Below are 20,002 nucleotides of genomic sequence, written 5' to 3' on the forward strand. Positions count from 1 at the left end.
ACTCACAGCCTCTGCTCTGGAAAGCAGAAAAGCCTTTTCCTGGATCTCCAGCTGTTACTTTTGAGCTTTTAAGTTGCAGGAATCATCCCAGAGTATTGGTCACCAGCCCACTGCCTGTCGCTAACCCATTACAAACACCAGTCCAAGCCCCTCTCAGCCTCTGCTTCCCCAAACTGAGGTCAGGCCTCTCCCAGTCCCAAGTCCCACCAGGAATGACAACAATTAACACTAGTCATACAAAGAACATCCTAACTGGCAGTGGCCCCCATGGTGCAATAAGAGAGGCTCAGGGAGGTAAGAGGACAGGCCCAGGGTCGTTCAGCATCCTGCCTCCCTCCTCCTACAAAGTCCCACCTCCAAAGGCCCCATGCAGCCTTCTCACGGTCCCTGCAGGACTCCAACCAGTTCAGCTCACAGAATCCCACAAGGGGACAAGAAAAGGAGAAGTGTGACCCAGCTCCTTCCTCATTCGGCTGCACAAGGGTCCCAAGGCCCCAGCTAAAAGCAAAATGCCCTGCAGAGCCCCGAGTTCTTCCTGAGCCTCTCCTGAGGGTCTCAGAATCTTCCCAGGACAGGATTTGCAGCAGAGCAGGTGAGGAGGACAGGAGGAAGAAGCAGAAAAGAGGCAAGGGATTCCTGGGGCACCTGGGCAGCCCACTCCCTCGCTGGAGACGACGAGGACACTCATACCCCCACCACTGAAGGTTGTCACCCTCTCCCAGTGCATGTGCCTTTGAGGAGGAAAAGGTACCACCAGAGGGGAAGGTGAGGAGGAGGGTGACATCCATAAGAGACAAGATTTGCAGACAGAGCCGTCGTCCAAATCCTAGCCCTATGGCCATGCAGCTTTGGGGGCAGGTAAAACACACTCCAGAGTTGCAAGAGGACAAACTGACTTCATGCATGTAAGTCCCTCACACGGTATCTGGCTGATAGTATCTGGCTGAAAACCCTCATGCACACTCACCGCCATGCCACACATCACACACACACACACACACACACACACACACACCCAGGCTCGCCCCACTCTCACACACCCCATCTCCACTCCAGAACCTTCCCCCACCATGGCCTCAGCAGCCCAGCTTCTTCTGCAGAGAAAGACACAAAGAAGCCGAGCACGCAGCCACCCCAGAGAGGCAACCCTCTGTGGCCAGCTGCACTTGTCTTCCAGAGAGCCCACTCCTGTGTCTCCAGGAACGGAACTAGACTACACAAGGCCTGCAGTTTCACCTCTCCAAGGTATCTGAAGAAGCCCCCTGCAGAGGCCTGGGCAGGTTCCTCTGCAAGCTGGACAGTGTCCAGAGAACTCCTGACAGTTACCCTCAGAGACCCATGACTCGGGGGAGAGAGCACAGGCGTTCCACCTGCCTGTAGCACAGAACATCCTCCCCCACTTTGAGGCCCAAGTTGGAAGACTGAGGGCAAACAAGGGAGCTGGCCTGGGTGGGAGCCGTGGGTCGGAGCAAGGGGCTCTTCCCTGTGGCTCTGACCTCCCGCCTCTCCACGAGGGCTGTCCCACCTGATGGGCGCGCCACGGCCCTGTGCAGGCCTCAGGAGCACGGTGATGGTGTTCTCCGACTCGCCCAGGGGTGCCGGCATGTCAGCATAGTCAAAGCTGGGAGCTGGAGAGGGGCACAGGGACACAAGCATGGAGTGTCGCCTGGCCACTGGATCAGGAAGGCCAGCCCCCCAGCCCCCTGACCCCTGCCCTCAGAGCCCTTCCCCTGATGTCTTGACCTCCTTGGCTTCATTGGCCCCTGAGCCTGAGCACTAACCCAATCTCAACCTCTGAATCCACCAGTGGTCTCCTGCCTCTTCGGGTTTAGACCTCCCTGACCCTGACTTCAACCCCGGAAGGCACATTTATCTCAGCAGGAGTCCTCTGGAAGCACCCTCAGGCCACCCCATCCCACCTCTGCTCACAGAAGGCTGGCATTCTGGGCCACCTCCTCGGGCCAGGCTGGGCTGCGGGGCTCACCCGAGATGTTGGTGGTGATCTCAGTGAGCGCTGCCTGGCCAAAGCCTTTGCCCGTGCGAGCCCTCACGGAGAACAGGTAGGTGGTGCCTGGGTGCAGGTTCGAGAAGACGTGGTAGGTCTCATTGCGGAGCTTGGAGATGGTACGCCGGGGGCCCGGCACGTTCACTGCAGGGTCTGAGGACTCGATGCTCTGGTAGCTGATCTGGGGGCAGGGAGGCAGACAGGCCAGCATGGGACAGGGACCCATGTTGCCAACTCCCACCTACCAAGCTCCCGAGGAGCCGGCTGGGCTAGGGGGACTGGGGGTTCCCCTCAGGCCAGGTTCCTGGGTACCTTGCCTCTCATTCATGTTCCCCGACCCCCCTAACAAGGAACCCCCAGGGCACAGCCCCTGACCACGGGGCCTCCATTCACCTCATACTGAGTGATGAGGCCGTTGGGTTCCTGGGGCTCCTCCCACTTGAGGAAGATCATGTCCTCCAGTGGCGTGAAGGTCAGGGACTCAGCCGCAATCCCACCAGGCACTGTGAGGGGGAAAGGCAGAGGAAAGTGGGTCTGGGCTCCAAATACTTGGATGCACATCCCAACCTCACCACTCCCCTGCTCGTCCACTTGAACTACTCTTCCCCTCGTGAAGCCTTGGCTTCCTCACCCATGAAGTGGCGATGATGAAACCCCCTCCCTAACCAGGCCTAAATAACACGATGTACATGAAGCCTGAAGGGGAATATCGACCTCCTGCGACTGGACTCATTCCTGAGCTCTCCAAAGGGGCAGCTGGTATTTTCACTGCTGTGCAGGTCACGGTGCCCCCAGAGGAATGTGTGACAGCTCCTATTTGGCTCCAGCTGGGAAGTTGTCAGAAAATATAGATATTTGCCAGAAAAAATGAAAACAACAATTGCACTCGGGTATCAGGAGTATGGGTTGGAAGTGTTTTCTCTTCTAAAACTGTCTAATTACATTCACAATATGTTCAATGCAAAAAAAAAAAAAGAAAGAAAAGTCTAACTGAACATAAAGAAAATTAACAACACCTACAATTGCATCACCCAAGCATAAATACTGTTAAGAGTTGAGCATAAACACTTCCGGGCATGGTCTGATTCTGTTTGGGTTTTTGTTTTAATGTGTACTCCTAACAGCAAGCAGAGGGATTTCACTCAGGAAGAAGACAGCTTCAAACTGGAAAAACACCTTGACAGAGCATCGTGGGGAAGCTCAAGTCCTCAGGCAGAGAAGGCGGAAGCAGAGATGACAGTCAACATAATCTAAGCTGCTCTGTGGGAAAACAAATAGCTCAGGAGACCACTGTCTGTCCATCAAGATGGAAAAATGAAAAAAAAAAAAAGACGATTTCTCGTGTTGATGAAGACACAGAGCAACCAAAATGTTCACACCTGCCAGCAGAGTGTGCGCTGGTCCCACCACTTTGGGAAACCGTCTGGCAAGATCTACTAAAGAGAAACATATGTCCTGTTACCTAGCTGTTCCACTCCGAGGAGTAGACCCATCAGAAATGTGTATATCCACCAAGAGAGAATGTTTTCAAACTATAAGCATTCTTCAAAATAGACAAAAATCGGAAGCAACCCAAACACTCAACAACAGTAAACAGGATTTTTTTTTTTAATTCAGTATATTTATCCCCATAATGAGCTATTCAGCAGTGAGAACTGAACTCCCCAGGACGGCACGTACGATGTGGCTGAGTCTCTCAAGCATGAAGTTGAGAGAAAGAAGTTGGGTAGATAAAGAATGCTCTCTGCTTCCATTCGATAAAGTCCCAACCAAGAAAATCAATCTGCTGTTACAGGTGGGCATAATGATTACCCTTGGGAGTGGTGACCAGGAGAAAGCAAAAAAAGGAGCTTCCTGGGGCACTGGTAATGTCATTTCCTGGTCTGGGCATGGGTTTCTTCAAGTGACAATTCATTGGCTGACCACTTAAGATGCTTTCTATAAACTGGGCACTGTGGTGCATGCCCGTAATCCCAGCGGCTCAGGAGACTGAGGTAGGAAGATCACAAGTTCAAGGTCAGGCTTAGCAACTTAGTGAGGCCCCATGAAACTCCCTGGGTTCAATCCTCAGGACCTCCCCAAAATATAATTTCTGTAAATATTTTATTAATACTTTGAGGAAAAGTAAAAATAATAATAATAACAACAACAACAACAACAACCATTATAGGAGTGGGGAGAGGAGAAAAAAGAAGATCAAGTGGCCCAAGTGAGGCCAGCGAGGGTGAGGCAGCCATAACAAACCCGGGAGTGGGGGATGCAGAGATCAACAGACTTTGAAAAGAGGGTGGTCTGACATTCAGCCTGAGGTTGCTTGCAACGTCTCAGAATCATCACAGCCGGTCCTCATTACCACAGGAAGATGCTCAGCACGGGGCACACACACTGCCTTGGGTGATGGAGTTTTGTGGAAAGCAAAAAAGGGGTTGCTTTTGTGTCTGGGCCAGTGCTGTGCAGAAGAAAAAACTGCACGTGTAGGGCAGCAAGAAAATCCACCACCAGGGAGCTTAGGGGCACCTGGGGTTTGCAGGAATCTAAAGGGAAGGCTTTGAACCTGTCCTGGTATGAGTGCAGGGGTTGAGAAGGACAACTCTCAGGGGTGGGGGTGGGGCTCAGTGCACACTTAGCATGTGCAAGGCCCTGGGTTTGATCCCCAGCATTTAAAATAAATAAATAAATAATGACAACTTGGAAACCAGACGGCCAGGTTTGAAACCAGCTCTGCTGCCTACCAACTAGCTATGTGACCTCATCTGTAAAGTGAGGACAGTAGCCTATCACATAGGTTGTCATGGCGATTATACAGCCATTAATAGATGAAAAACATTCAGCATAGTGTCTGATGTACAGTAAGTGCTCAGTAAAGATGAGTCTGGCAGATTTAGCACACTGCCCCCCAAAATGATGGAAAGCAATTTTTTTTTCAGGCACACATGGGTCATTTACCAAAATTCAACCACATGCTGGAACCATAAAGTAAGAATAAAATTTCAAAAGGCTAAATTTAGAGTATGTACTCTGACCACAGTGGGATTAAGCTGGAAATCAATAACAAAGAAGATAATTAGAAGTCCTAATTGCTTAAAAATTAAGCAACATAATTCTAAATAACTCTTGAGTCAGAGAAGATATTATAAAAAATTAGAAAATATTTTGAACTGAATGATAATGAAGATGAGACATATCAAAACTAATGAAAGCTGGGGATACAACTCAGTGATTTGCTTAGCATCTGAGAGGCCTTGGTTCCCAGCATTACCAAACAACAAAAAAAGACCTGGGGATGGAGTCGTGGCTTGGTGTAGAGCACTTGCCTAGCATGTGTGAGGCACCAGGTCCAATCCTCAGCACCCCATAAAAATAAATAAAGGTATTGTGTCCATTTACAACTAAAAACAAACAAAAAAAAACCTCATGGGATGCACATAAAGAAGGGAGTAAAAGGAAACGTATGGCTTTAAGTGCATATTAGAAATGGAGGCTCAAAACTATTGATCTAAGACATCTTCCATCCCCAAAAGCTAAAAAAAAAAAAAACCAGCAAATCAAATCCAAATAAAATATTTTTTAAAAAAGAAAGAATACAAAATGAAATATTGCCAAGCCCAGAGGTGCATGAGCACAATCCCAGCTACTCCAAAGGCCGAGGCAGGAGGATCACAAGTTCAAGGCCAACCTCAGCAACTTAGCAAGACTCTGCCTCAAAATAAAACATTTTAAAAGGGCAGGGTATGTAGCTCAGAGGTAGAGCATCCCTGGGTTCAATTCCATGGGGGGAAAAATATCAACTAAGCCAAAGTTGGCTCTTTGAAAAAATTAACAAAATTTATAAATCCCAAGCAAGAGTAAACAAGAAAAAAAAGACAGAAAATACAAATTATCTGTATCAGAAAAGAAAAAGGGGCTATCAGTACAGATTACAGATTATATAGGTATTAAATAAAGGAGAATTTATAAACAAATGTTTTATGTCAAGACATTTCACAATTTAGGTGAAAGGAGCAAAGTCCTTGAAAAATCACAGTATACAAAGAAAATTTGAATATTCCAGTATCTATCTTCAAATTAAAACTATTATTTAAAGCCTTGCCACAAAGAAAACTCTAGTCCCAAATCCCTTCCCTACTAAACTCTTCCAAATGCTTAAGAATGAGATTATGCCACTCTAACCCACGGTCCTCCAGAGAATAACTATTAGCTCTCATTGTTTTGTGGTATACAGCTGTTTCATCCTAAGCAAAAAATTCTGTATAATAAACTTGAGTCTCAAGACACAGGATGTGGGGGAGGAACTTGGGGGCCCTGGGAATGGCGGCTGGCGCCCTTACCATCCTCATCAGTCTGAAAGGTGACCTCCTTGCCCTCCTTGCGCCCCTCGGGGTTAGAGAGGACCAGGCGCACGTGGACGTCCCGGTAGGGCAGCAGGTTCTTGATGGTGTAGCGGTTGACGCCCCGCTCCATCTTGACACACTCGCGGACGGTCTGGTTGTGGCTGCTGCCCAGGGTGTAGTAATAGCACAGGGACACGGTGTAGGTGTGGCAGCGTGTCACGTTGTAGCCCAGCGGTTCCCACTGCAGGGTCAGCTGGCGAGCCAAGATCTCAGCGAAAGCCAGGCCTTTGGGTGCCCGCATGGGCTCTGCGAGAAAGGAGAGGAAATGGGAAGGGAGGATGGGGGACAAGGACAAAGAGCACCAATCAGCTGACAGAACCCTCCTTTGTCCCCAAGAGCTTAAGGGACCCCCTAGAACTGAACATAGTGTAACAGGGTGTGCTCTGGAATCAGGAATCCTGACTATGCTGTGTGCAGCTGGCAACCTCTGCCTTGGTCACTTTACCTCTCTAGGCCTCAGTTCCTGAACTGCAAAATAAGAAAATAATAGACCTTGCTGCACAGGATCATTGTTACATTTAAGGTAAGGCATGCATGACAATGGCTAGCACAATACTCCTTAAAAAATATTAGCTGTGATTTTTTAATAGCACAGTTCACCTTCTAATTCCATATCATTCTGGACTACACCCTGGGCCAGTCTAAATCAATGTGTAGGGCAATGTTTTCCTTAACTTGTTCTCTCCAAAGTTATTGTGAAACAGTTTACAGTCATGTGTATGATACAGTAGCATGTAGAACCAGGAGGGTGGTGAAAATGAGAGCCAAAAAGTTAAATGAGCCAGAACAAGATTGGGAAACAGACAGAAATGCATGCTGTTACATGCTAGCTAGACTCTAAAGATAAGGTTCAAGTTCAATGGTGAGTTCAAAGGGAAACACAATTGGCTCTGTAATAATAATGGCAGTAAACATTTGGGGGGCTTTGAATGTGGCAGACATTTCTCTGGAGGCTTTAAAATGCTTTATCTCTAATCCTTGCTGTAGTCCAGTGAGCTTTTAGCCCTGTCACATAGCTGTGGGAACAGAGGCACAGAGAGTAAATGAGCTGCCCATTCACACAGGCAGTAAGTGATGAAGCTGGGATCCCATGCTGGACAGGCTGGCTCTAGAATCATGCTCTCACCTACAGCTGTCCCCACCCTCCAGGTGGAATTCACTGTCAAGGAACCAGTCACAGCCATGCCTCAGAACACAGACAGAAAGAGGAGGAGGCGGTACTACACAGTCTCCAGGTGACTCTCCATTTTATAAAGAAGGAAACCTCAGGCTTCCAAAGTGAAGCAGGAGGAGCCCGAGACTCTGCCCAGGCCTGCATCTGTGCTGCCCAGCTATGTGATCTTAAGCAAACCTCCGGCCGCTGTTCCCACATCTGGGAGAGGAGGGAAGAAGCCACAGTGGCCTTCTAATGACCCTTTCTCTCTTGCACGCTATTTCTGTGACATGCAGCTTCCTCACCCATGAGTCCTAAGAGCACCTGCAATGTGTCCCCAGTTAGGGTATTCAGGATCCCTTCATGAATAGATGGCTAAGTCCTGCTACTTAGCCCTTAAGGAGGTTAACTAAGACCCTAGGGTCGTTTTTCCTACCATCAGTTTGCTCAGAATGCCCCCTCATAAAGACGACACAGGGGAGCAACAGGGGAGCACACGGATGACAGTTTGGGAAGCGCATACCCAGCACAACACTGTTTCCCTTTCTACCCAGGAGCCTTCCCTTTCTTCCCTGGGCTCCAGGCAAGTGGCTCCAGGAAAGTCACATATCTGGCCATCAGAGAGAGATGTCAGCCCCTGACCTCTTACCTAGTACCCTCCTCCCACAGCAAGGTAAATTCTGTCGCCCTGGACATGAAGCGGCTAGTCCCTGCAGCTCACCACGACCTGAGGGCCGCTGGCTGCTCACACTTGCCATAGATAGATAGATACATAGACAGACTGACCTTTAATTTATTTATTTTTATGTGGTGCTGAGAATTGAACCCAGTGCCTCACACGTGCCAGGCAAGTGTACTATCGCTGAGCCCTGGCCCCAGCCTGCCATGTGTAGTTTTATCTCCCATTCCTGTCCCAGGAGATTTCCCTGTTTGGGGTTTATGAGTTCTGTTTTCATGTGGTAGTGGGGGGCAGATTTTGTGAACACTTATCATCTTGCTCCTAAGTCCTGCTTGACTCTGACTCTCTGGCAATGGTCCAGGCTGACCCAGGTGCTCGGCCCCAGGGTGTCCATGGAGGCCAAGTAACTGCTGTTTGCTTGGTTGCACTAGTGAGAGTGGGCCTCGGGCCCCTGCAGCTGGGCCGACACCACCTCCAGCCCCTGGGGTGCCAGCCGCATCCCCTCTCCCAGTCCATTCAGGCTTGGTGGGAGCACACCGCTGCCCCACCCCCCGCCCCCCACCCGGGCAGCATTTACAGAAAGGCAGGGAAAGTTCAAGGCAAACTGGAGACACAGCTGGGAGGACTCCAGGTGTCCCACCCAAGAGAGGCAGCTCCTCCTCATGGCTCAGTGACTGCTGCCAAGCGGGACCGCAGGCTCAGGGTGGCCCCATCCTCCCAGTCTTCAAGAGAAACCAGAAATTCCAAAATTTTTATGTGAAATGTCCAGATTTCCAAAAACCGGCAACCTGCTCAAGCTTCTTAAAACCCACCGAGCAGGACCCAAGATAGCAACCTGTGACTTGGAGAAAGACTCTCCCACCTTCATGCTCGACCACAGCTGGGAAAGCTGGCACTTCCCTCCCTGGACGGAGGGGTCTCCAAAAGGGCCCACTCCTCTCTTCCCTCCCTCTCTCCCCTGATCAAACCTGGGCAGATCCAGGGGGCTGAAATCATGCATGAGTCAACTATAGACTGATATGTTGATTGAAGGGTGCGGATCCATGAGCCTCTCTGTTTCTAAAAACCATCTGGCACCCAGACACTCTCTTCAGCTGCCAACACACTGACAAAACAGAGCTGGGGACTTCGAAGCCCCATTCCTCTGAATTCCACAGGGCTGTAGGCCACTGCAAGATCAGAGGTCAGAATGCACATTAAAATGAGACGGGTAATGTTAAACATCTGTTAAATTAGCCCCAAATGTGTTGATTTTAGTAATGCTCAGAAGGAAGCAAAAACTCGGAAACAGCCAGGCACGGTGGCCCATGCCTATAATCCCAGTAGCTCGAGAGGCTGAAATAGGAGGATCTCAAGTTCAAAGCCAGCCTCAGCAAAAGTGAGGTGTTAAGCAACTCACTGAGACCCTGTCTCTAAATAAAATACAAAATAGGGCTGGGGATATGGCTCAGTGGTGAGTGACCCTGAGTTCCATCACCGGTACCAAAAAAAACCCTCAGAAACATTCAACATTATCTCATGAAAAGGAGACTGGGGTCATAGTCCATCAAAGTTCACAAGTATCTCTACCCCTCATTAGTTCTGTGACTTCAGGCAAGTTACTAACCCCTTTGAACACTGACAGCAGGTTCCTGGATTTTTAAAAATATGGAGATAATAACACTTACTTGAAGGGCAAATGTGAGAGTTACATGAGATGATACGGGCCAAGTTGTCTGGCCTATAGTAATTCATAAATAAACACTTGCACTGACACGGGACACCAGCAGCAGTAAAATCATCTTTCCAAACAAGGTTATGTCAATCCCCTTTCTTTAACCACTTCTGAGTATTTACTCTAAAGAATATGACTCGAGGGGAAAAAAAAAAACATAACTATAAGCATTGCATTTTCCAATGTAGTATTATTTATAATAACTGTGATCTGGAAACAAACAGCCTAGCAATCCAGGGCCACTCAACAGACTTCTGCAAGCAATAAACATAATTATAACCAGCACAGCACACGGAACAGCACAAGGAAATGAAGCAGAATCCCGAACGCTTTCCACATCCCAATGACAAGCGTGTAAAAATGTGCACTACAGACATATGGGCAGAGATTTGAACAAGACAGAAAAATTAAACAGCTGTTGGGCTAAGATGGTGAGATTCAGAGCCTTTTACTGATATTGTATTATTGTTTTTATGGCAAATAATGTAGTGGGAGGGGAGTTGTGGGGACAGAGGAGATGACAACACAGCTGGCCGAGAGCACAACAGCCACTGGCCAAGGCACCTCAGCAAGGTGCGGGTGGCAACGTCATCAACAAAGAGGAGCCTGTAATGAAGAGGGGCGGGTGAGGTGTCTGCATCATGTCTACTTGGCCGGCCCCTGCCCCAGCTCCTGACCCAGCTGCCTCAGTGAAGTGTGCAGCAGTGCCTGGCACCAAGAGGGCACCCAGCCCACAATGGCAGTGGCAATGGCTGTTGCTGCTACTGTCATTGTTTAAAAAAACACCAGATTGGCAATGAAGCTATTCACCCTCTGACTCTGGCCCTGCTGTGGAACCACCACGTAGACTGAGGCAAGTGACTCAATCTCTAAATCTCAGCGTATTCATCTGTAAAATGGGAATAATCAAAAGTCATCGGCATGAACCCTGGGTTCTTGACCCACCAAAGGATCTCGGTCAAGTCCCTTCCCCTCCCTGGGTCTGGTTCCCCATGTGTACACACAGAGGGGTGTAACAGAGATCCTCTAGAGAGCCCCCAAGCTCTGATTTATTTTATTCCAAGTGGCAGACAGATCAGAACTGCTTTTGTAAAGTTAAGAACATCATGATGGTGACAGTTGCCATTTGCTGAGGGCTTGCTATGTCTTGGGCTCTGTATTTCATGTGTATTTAGTGCATTTAGTTGCAAATGCCCATGTTAACCCAAAACACTGGAGGACCCCAAGGCTCAAGCTTCACAGCTATTTTCACTTCCATGTACGCTAATTTCCTTAAAAAAAAAAAAAATCTAAGAACTAAATCAGAGGTTTTCAACTGGGCACTGTTGACATTTTGGTCTAGATAGTTCTTTGTTGCCAGGAGCTATCCATGCATCGTGGGATGTTTAGCAATTCCCTGCCCTCTACCCCTTAGATGCCAGTAGTACCTACTGCTACCACCCAGTCGTGACAACCAATGTGTCTCCAAACACTGCCAAGTGTCTCCTAGGCGACAATCACCCCTGTTGAGAACCACTAGTGCGAAAGAGCTCATCGAGCCTCGTGGCTTTAAATCCCATCTACACCATCTCTACCCTGACAACTTTCAGATTTACAGCTGCAGCCTGAACTCTCCCCTGAACTCCGCACTCATATATCTACCTGCCTGATGGATATCTTCACTGGAACATCTAATAGCTTCTCAAAGTCAACATCTCCAACACAGACTCCTGATCTATGACACCCCGTCAAACCAGCTCCTGCCGCAGTCCGCTCCTTCGCAGTAAATGACAACTCCATCCTTCCCACTGTTCAAGCAAAATGCCTTAGAAACATCCTGGACTTCTCTGCATTTCCCTCTCCTTCATCCCACATCCAATCCACCAGCAAATGTCCTCAACTGTACCTTCAAGGCAAACCAGAATCTGACCACTTTTTAACCACCATCACCACCCCCACCATGTCCCAGCTGGGTTGCTGCAGTAACCTCCTCCCTAGTCTCCCGTCTGCTCCCCCTGTCCTCTTACGGTCTACTGGCCACAAAAGGGCCACAATGACACTTCTAAATACAAGCAGAGTGTGTGTGCTCCTGCTCTCCAGGCCCTGCCGTAGCTACGCACCTCGCTCGCCTGAGTCCCCCCTCCCCAGCTCCACTTTGAGGTCCTCTCCTGCTGTCTCCCCTGGGTCACTAACCATTCACATGGGTCTCCTTGATGCTCCAGCCTCCGGGCCTTTGAACTCACTGGTGGATCAGCCCAGAATGTCCCTTCCCCCAATGATCCGCCCCCCAGTCCCTCACCTCCTTCATGTCTCTGCTCAAATGTCACTTTCTCAGAAAGACAGTCCGTTGAGCCTTTTTAAAATAAAACTATCCAACCCACACACCCCATTCCCCTCCTTGATTTATTCTTCTTCACAGCACTTATCACCATCTGACAAACTATATATTCCACTTGTTTACTTATTTATCATCTGTCTCTTCCTGCCTGAAATGTAAGATCCTAGCAGTTTCATGAAGAACTCATATGCTGGTGGCCTTTGTCTGTCTCACAGTCAAATATTCCTAGCAACTACAATAGTACCTAGTGCATAATAGGTGCTCAATCAACATGTGTTAATGAATCTTTGACCCTGTAGTGTAAAGATCATTGTTTCTGTTCTCAGAGCATCAGCGCCATTGTTTCTGATCCTCTGGGAGGTTTAAATAACCTGGTCTAGCCCCTCAGCTACAAGGCAGTTCCCCTTGGACATTGATCCACCACCACCCTAGGGCCTCCCTAAGCCTAGCACTAAACTGGACTTTAAATGATTCACAGTCTATCTTTTTAAAAACGCTTAAAACATCAATTGAAAAAAGTAAATAAGCCTTGACCTTAACCTCACACTTTATCCAAAACAGATCATGGATTTAGATGTAAACCATAAATTTGAGGGAAAAAAAAAAAAACTAGAGACAATCTTTGTGAATTAGGGCTAGGCAAGGCACTCTTAGACTTGACACCAAAAGCACAATTGAAACAAGGGAAATTTGATTTTAAAAGAGGGGGGGTGCTCAGCTAGGCACAATGGCATATACCTGTAATCCTAGCAACTCAAGAGGCTGAGGCAGGAGGATCACAAGTTCAAGGCCAGCCTCAGCAACTTAGCAAGACCCTAAGCAATTGAGTGAGACCCTGTTTCAAAATAAAAAATAAAAAGAGCTGGAGATATAGTTCCATGGTTAAGTGTCCCTGGGTTCAATCCCTGGTAATGGGGAAAAAAAATGGTGGGAGGCCTCAAAATTAAAAATGGCCTCTCTATGAAAGACCATACAGAAAAGATGAAAAGACTAAGTTACACACTGAGAAAACATATGCAAACTATACATCTATTAAAGTTCTGGTCTCTAGAATGCATAAGAACTCTCAAGACTCAACAAGAAGAAGAAAGAGGAGGAGGAGGAGGAGCAGAAGGGGGAAGAAGAAGACAAGAAGGAGAAGGAGAACCCCATTAGAAAATGGGCAAAGACGTAAACTGACAATTCACTAAAAAGGACACACAGATGGCAAACAGCATGTGAACAGATAGATGTTCAGCATCACTAGGAATTAAAGAAATACAAATGAAGACCACAATGGAAAAATCACCTACACACCTCTCAGAATATCTAAAATAAAAAATTGTGACAACACCAAATCCTGTCAAGGGTGCAGAAAACTAGATCACTGTATGGTGAGACTGTAATACAATACGGCCACTCTGGCGGTGTCTGATAAAACTAAACCTGCAATAACCATATGACTCATCGATGGTACTCCTGGTCATTTATCCCAGAAAAATGAAAACTTATGTGCATGAGAAAACCTGTACATGAATATTCATGGCCTTTATTTACAAACAGCCCAAAACAGATCCCATCCAGATGTCCTTCAACAGGTGAATGGTAAACAAACAGGCATAACCAAACCACGTAACACTACTCAGCAATAAAAAGGAATGAAATATTGATTCGCACAAATTGGATGAATCTCCAGGGAATTATGCTGAGTTTAAAAAAAAAAAAAAAAAAAAGCCAGTTACAATGTCAAGATAATTCAACAAAGAACAGTCTTCTCAATAAACAGTGATGGGATAACTGGATATCCATACATCAAAAAAGGAAGGTGGATCCCTACCTCACATCATTTATAAAAGTTAACTCAAAATGGATCAAGAACCTAAATGTAAAGAGTTAAAACTATAAAATTCTTGGGCAAAAAAATGTAGAAGTGAACCCTCATGATTTCAATTAGACAATAATTTATTTTGATATGATATTAAAAGCACAAAAAACAAAGAAAAATTAGTTAAGTTGGGCTTTGTCAAAATGAAAACCCTTTGTGATTCAAAGGACACCATCAAGAAAGGGAAAAGACGGCTAGGCAAGGCGACGCACACCTGTACTCCCAGCTGCTCAGGAGGCTGAGGCAGGAGAATTGCAAGTTCAAAGCCAGCCTCAGCAAAAGTGAGGTGCTAAATAATTCAGTGAGACCCCTGTCTCTAAATAAAATTAAAAATAGGGCTGAGGATGTGGCTCAGTGGTTGAGTACCCCTGAGTTCAATCCCTGGTACCAAAAAAGAAAGAAAAGGAAAAGACAACCCACATATGGGAGAAAACATGTGAAAATATATCCAATGAGAATCTAGTATCCAGAATAAAGAACTCTTAAAAAACAATAATAAAAAGACAACCTACCTTAAAATGGGTAAAAAAATCTGAATAGACACTTCTACAAAGAAGAAATACAAATCATCAATAAATACATGAAAAAAATGGTCTGTATCATTTGTCATCAGAGAAATACAAATCAAAACTACAATAAGATACCATTTTATACTGACTAGGATGTTATAATCCAAAGACAGAATAAGTGTTGGCAAGGATGTAGAGAAGCTGAACCCATCCACTGCAGGAGGTAGGGGACATAAAGGTAAGGTACCGCTGCTTTGAAAAACAGTCCAGGAGCTCCTTAAAAGTTACACGTAGAGTGACCACACGACATATATGATAGATACCCAAAATAAATAAAAATATGTCTACATAAAAACTTGTACATGAATATTCATAGAAATACGATTCATAATAACCAAAAAACTGTAAACAATCCAAGTGTCCATCAACTGATGAATGGACAAATAAAATGTGATGTATTTATACAATGGAAAATTATTTGGCAATAAAAAGGAATGGGAGTACTGATCTATGCTACAACATTAGATAAACCTTGAAAACGTCATGTTAAATGATGAAGTCAGTCACAAAACACTATATGTTGTGTGATTCTATCTATGAAACATCTACGAAGAGGCAAATCAATAGAAAGATAAAGTAGATTAGTGCTTACCTAGGGTTCAAGGGACTAGGGTGAAATGGGGTAACGGTTAAAGAATACAAGGTATCCTCTTGGGTTGACAAAATGTTCCAAAATCAATTGTGCTGATGGTTGCGTAACTCAAAATGTTTAGAAACACCGAGATGTACAATTAAATGAGAGAATTTTATGAGATATTAATTATATTACAATAAATACTTACTAAAAATACCCAACAATTCCAGAAGATTATATGCCACATGATTTCATTTACATAACATTTTTAAAATGACAAAATTCTAGAAATGAATTACAGATCAGTTATTATCAAGAGTTGGAGGGTTTAGGGAAAGAGGGGAATGTGGTTATAAAAGATCAACACACGGGGCTGGGGATATAGCTCAGTTGGTAGAGTGCTTGCCTCGCATGCACAAGGCTGTGGGTTCAATCCCTAGCACCACCACCAAAAAAATAAGAGATCAACACAAAAGGTCCTTCAGGTGACTGAACTGTTCAGTATTTGACCTCCGTTATGAAGAGTCAAACCTCCATGTGACAAACTGCAAACTGTATAGAACTAAATACACACACATTTATACAAATAAAGTGAAACTGGGCAAGTCTGAATAAGATCTGTACATTGTACCAATGTCAATATCTTGGTTGTAATATACCATAGTTTTGCAAAATGTTACTATTGCAGAAAACAGGGTGAAGTGTACAGGGAATTGCCCTGTATTTTTCTTACAATCCCATATGACTCTACACATATCTCAATGAAATTCCAATAAATACAACATACTGAAATCACAGAACACTGCTCTCAATTTCTTTTCTGGTTTAACAGTCTCCTCTGGCCCAGGCATACAATAGACCTTAACAATTACTACTTCACGGTTTGTAACAAGGAGGAGACTTCAGGCTCAATGCCCAGTCAAGAGAATCCAGCTAGAATTTATCACACACTTTTATTAGTTATTCTTTTATCTAGATGATATAAAGATGATATAAAGTAGAACAAAGAACGTGGATTTGGAAGCCAGCCAGTCAAGAGTTCCAGTCCCATCTCTGCCTCTTACTAGGTGTGTTCTGTAACTAGTCACTTCACATCTCTGTACTTTAGTCATCTCATCTGTAAAATGGGTATGGTGTTGAGGTAAGTTTTAAATCGGGCATGTGCGTGTATATATACACATATGCTTAAGAGGCTGAAACCGAGTAAAGTAATAGCTATCATCTTAACCAAAATAAGAGTTAAGAAAAAGTCGTGACCTCTTACTAAGTTTTAGAACACAGATCCAGGTCATACTACCTCTGGGAATGTGCCCTTCTGCCACCACACTGCCCTGCCCCATGTCCAGAAGAGGGATCGGAGCAGGAGGTGGTGGCCGTACCTACCTGCACACTTGGTCCGGCTGAGGAGTGGAGGACCTGGGCGGCCAGTGCCGCCATCTCCGGGACGCGTGAGCAGCACACTGATCTCATACTCGGTGTCAGGGTCAAGGTGCCACAGCTTGTAGGTCTGCAGGCTGACTGCATGCACCTCGGCCCATGGGCCACGCGCCATGCGGTACTCGATCTCCTTGCGCACAATTGGCCCATCCCCGATGATGGAGTTGGTGTTGAGCTGGATGATAAGATAGGTGGGACCCGCACGCAGCAGCTGCGGGGGTGCGATGGGAGTGGGGGGCTCTGCAAAAGGGTGGGGAGACGGTCAATGTTGCTGTGAGACCCATGCTCCCAACTTTGCATTCCACCACACCCTCATCCCCAAGATGCCAGCCTGCCCTCCCAGATCCATCATGCCTTGGTCCAGGCCAGTTCTCTGACCCCTACTAAATCCCCAAGCCTTAAGGGGCCACGCTCCAAAGGCTGACCCTGCCCTCACCCTCCAGCCCACATGCACCCCCTCACTCCCCTCTGAACCCCCAAGCCTTGCTCCTACGGCTGATGACATTCGAGCGCCGGTCAACACTTAGAAGGCATTGTCACACACCTCCTCACCAGCTCTCACCTAGACCCGGACCCTGTCTGCCCCACCCTCAGACCCACCTCTGGACCAGGCCATGCCTCAGGGCCGACCCTGCTGCCTTGATTCGACCTCGGCCACCCAGACCCTACCGGCTCTGTCCCATCAGCAGGCCTAGGGGTTCAGCTCACACCCCGCCCAGGTGCTGGCCCTACCCTTCCTCGGGCCACGCCCTGTCCAACTCCGCCCACCAGAGCCCCACCCCCTCCTCCAGCGCCCCTGAGGTCCTCCTGGTAGCCCTCGCTGACCCTTGACGATGAGCTCCGCGAAGTTAGAGACACCTGCGCCGCGCGGGGCCTGGGACACACAGCGGTACAGGTCCTGCTCTGCGCGGCTGACCGCGGCCAGCGGGAAGGTGGCCAGAAAGCGCCGGTGGCTGATGTGCCGCACACCGGCCGCGGGCACCAGCGCCCCACTCTGCCGCTGCAGGGGAACAGGAGTAGCAGGGTCAAGGGAGCCGCGGAGAGAGGGATCTGGACCTCGCTCAGACCTCGGTGAGGGTAGGGGTCATTCACCCACCCCTCCTACACAGTAGTCTCGCTGTGTGTGCCCAGAGTGACGGGCACCCAAGAGGGCAAAGGGGGCCCTGATGTGGGAGACACCTGGGCATGGGTGCTGAAGTGTGAAGTACTCGGCCCCCCAGGACTAGAATAAGCTACTCACACTCCACCGCACCCCTGGCCAAGGTCTGAGACCTCCCTCACCTGGAGAAGGAAGCGCTCGGCCTCAGCAGCCCGTCCTGCCGCCATACACTGGAAAGATGCGTTCTGGCCAGCATTGACCTCCACATCGCCCAGGCGAGAGAAGTGCGGGGCTTTTGCTGTGGGAACAGAGCCAAGGCATGAGCTAGGCCTGCACCCCACACAGACTAGATCCACAACCATCGCACCCCTCATCCCTGCACCGCCAGTGGCCTGGGACTCACCGCAGGGGTAGCTGAGAAGCAGGATGTCATCTAGGCCCATGTAGCCCCTGCGGTCTGGGGAGATGAGGGCCTCAAACAGCACCTGGGGGAGCGGAAGGGCCCTTGTCATATTGACATCCCTCCATCCCTGTCTAAGGAGGTGTCCACAGAGCCCCCTATCGCTGGGCCCCAGCCCCACCCTCCTCAATCAGCAGAGATTAGCCCAGCTCACTCTGACCCTCCCCACCATGCCAGCTGGTTCAGGAGTGTGGTGCCACCACAGAGAGAACAAGGTCAAGGCCAGAGGTTCTCTCCCAATTCTGGACAATTACTTGAAAGCAGCAAAATTCTCCCCAGCCAAACAGGGTGTCTAGGCTGGCACTGTTCCAAGTCACCTCTGGCCCCTGACATAGGCTATTCCTAGCAACAGTGACCTCTGATGCTGAACCTAGATTCACCCCAGACCAACTCTACCCTTGACCACAGACTGACCCCTGATGTTGAACAGACTAATCCCATCCTATTCCAATACAAGGTGGCATCCCTCTGCCCTCAGCCCCAGGCACAGGCTAACCACAGTCTGACCCCAGCCCACCTGATATTCATTGGGCCAGAAGGTGCTGACAGCCAGCTCAGCCTGGTGCCACTGACGGCCATGGGATCCAGTCATATTCCAGACAGCGCTGCCCAGGGGGCCCCCGTTAACACGCACATAGACGCCCAGGGTGCCAGGGCTGTGGCCATCTCGGCTGTACAGGAAGTAGCTGAACTGCACACAGTGGGTGTCGTTCTCGCTTAAGCTCTGGAAGATGACATGGGCCCGCTGGCCTGGGGCGTGCTGGGAAGCATTGACCATCAAGTAGGCGCCTGGAGGGAGAGAAGGAAGAGGTAGGAACTGAGGAGCCCTTAGGGGAGGGCCAGGATTGGGTGGGCACGGAGAAGGGGCAGAAACCAAGGACTCCAGGCATTTGAACCCACTGGGAGTCTAGGTGCTGAGTTCTGGGCCCAGCTCTGATTCACCGGGTAGGTCTCTTCTGTTCATAGCATCTGCTTCCCAAAGGAGACGGTTGAAGCAGCAGAAAGCACACAGATCTGGCCTTGTCACAACCTATTACAGCTCCTCACCATCTGCAGGTCACAGTCCAAACCCGTGCCCTGCCTGAGACACAGCTTGCCCGTGTTCCATGCCATCCTTGGAAGCAGGGACTGGGTCATCCATCCCGCAAGTCAAGAGCCCAGCACATGGCAGATCTTCTGAGGCCACAGCTTGCAAAGCCCTGCCTCCACATTTCCCTCCTGGCCCTGGATCATTCATAAAGTGTGTCTCTCTTCCCGCCAGCCTGTGAGCTCTGCTATGTCCCTGCACAGGCTCTGAACCCAAGCTGAATGAATATGTGGGACAGAGATTGAATGAAAGGATTAACTTCGCCTCCAACCCCCACCTGAATCTAGATTCCTGGGACATACACTCTCTTGATTTCTAACCAGGAAAAAGGTAGCCCTGACCCTTCCCTGAAGATCAAGATTGTGTGCTACAGGGACACTCCCAGGAACGTGGCTTTCCTTCTGAGGGGAGAGGCCCCAGCAGATGCCAAGGGGAGGCCGACAGCAACCCAGAGCCGCCTCCTCCCAGGCTTGGCTGCAGGCCAACACAAGCACATTCAGATTCCCGCTCCAGGAGGTTCCCCAGGGACTCGGCTGGAGGAGATCTCATTCATCTCTGTGAGCCAGGAGCCCTGTGGAGGCAGCTCCCAGATCAGTCCTGGCAGGATATTAAACAAAACTCCAGGTCCCCGTCCCCACCTGGGAACAGGTACA

At 48.3% G+C, this 20,002-nt stretch overlaps 1 protein-coding gene across 3 annotated transcripts in view; it reads right to left on the reverse strand.

The window, feature by feature from the left end:
* The window catches only part of Ptpru (protein tyrosine phosphatase receptor type U), a 71,471-nt gene that overhangs the window by 35,769 nt on the left and 15,700 nt on the right, over window positions 1–20,002 (reverse strand). For all 3 annotated transcript variants that reach the window (XM_076860899.1, XM_076860901.1, XM_076860900.1), the window contains exons 3-11: window positions 18,780–19,051; window positions 18,206–18,287; window positions 17,985–18,100; window positions 17,529–17,703; window positions 16,650–16,943; window positions 6,334–6,642; window positions 2,399–2,508; window positions 1,985–2,186; window positions 1,526–1,628 (exon numbers count right to left, since the gene is read on the reverse strand). In XM_076860899.1, the coding sequence (XP_076717014.1) occupies window positions 1,526–1,628; window positions 1,985–2,186; window positions 2,399–2,508; window positions 6,334–6,642; window positions 16,650–16,943; window positions 17,529–17,703; window positions 17,985–18,100; window positions 18,206–18,287; window positions 18,780–19,051 (1,663 nt within the window). The remainder of the gene's footprint in view (window positions 1–1,525; window positions 1,629–1,984; window positions 2,187–2,398; window positions 2,509–6,333; window positions 6,643–16,649; window positions 16,944–17,528; window positions 17,704–17,984; window positions 18,101–18,205; window positions 18,288–18,779; window positions 19,052–20,002) is intronic.

Source organism: Callospermophilus lateralis, chromosome 7 (genome assembly GCF_048772815.1).
Source record: "Callospermophilus lateralis isolate mCalLat2 chromosome 7, mCalLat2.hap1, whole genome shotgun sequence".
In the NCBI taxonomy this organism is placed as follows: Eukaryota; Metazoa; Chordata; class Mammalia; order Rodentia; family Sciuridae; genus Callospermophilus; species Callospermophilus lateralis.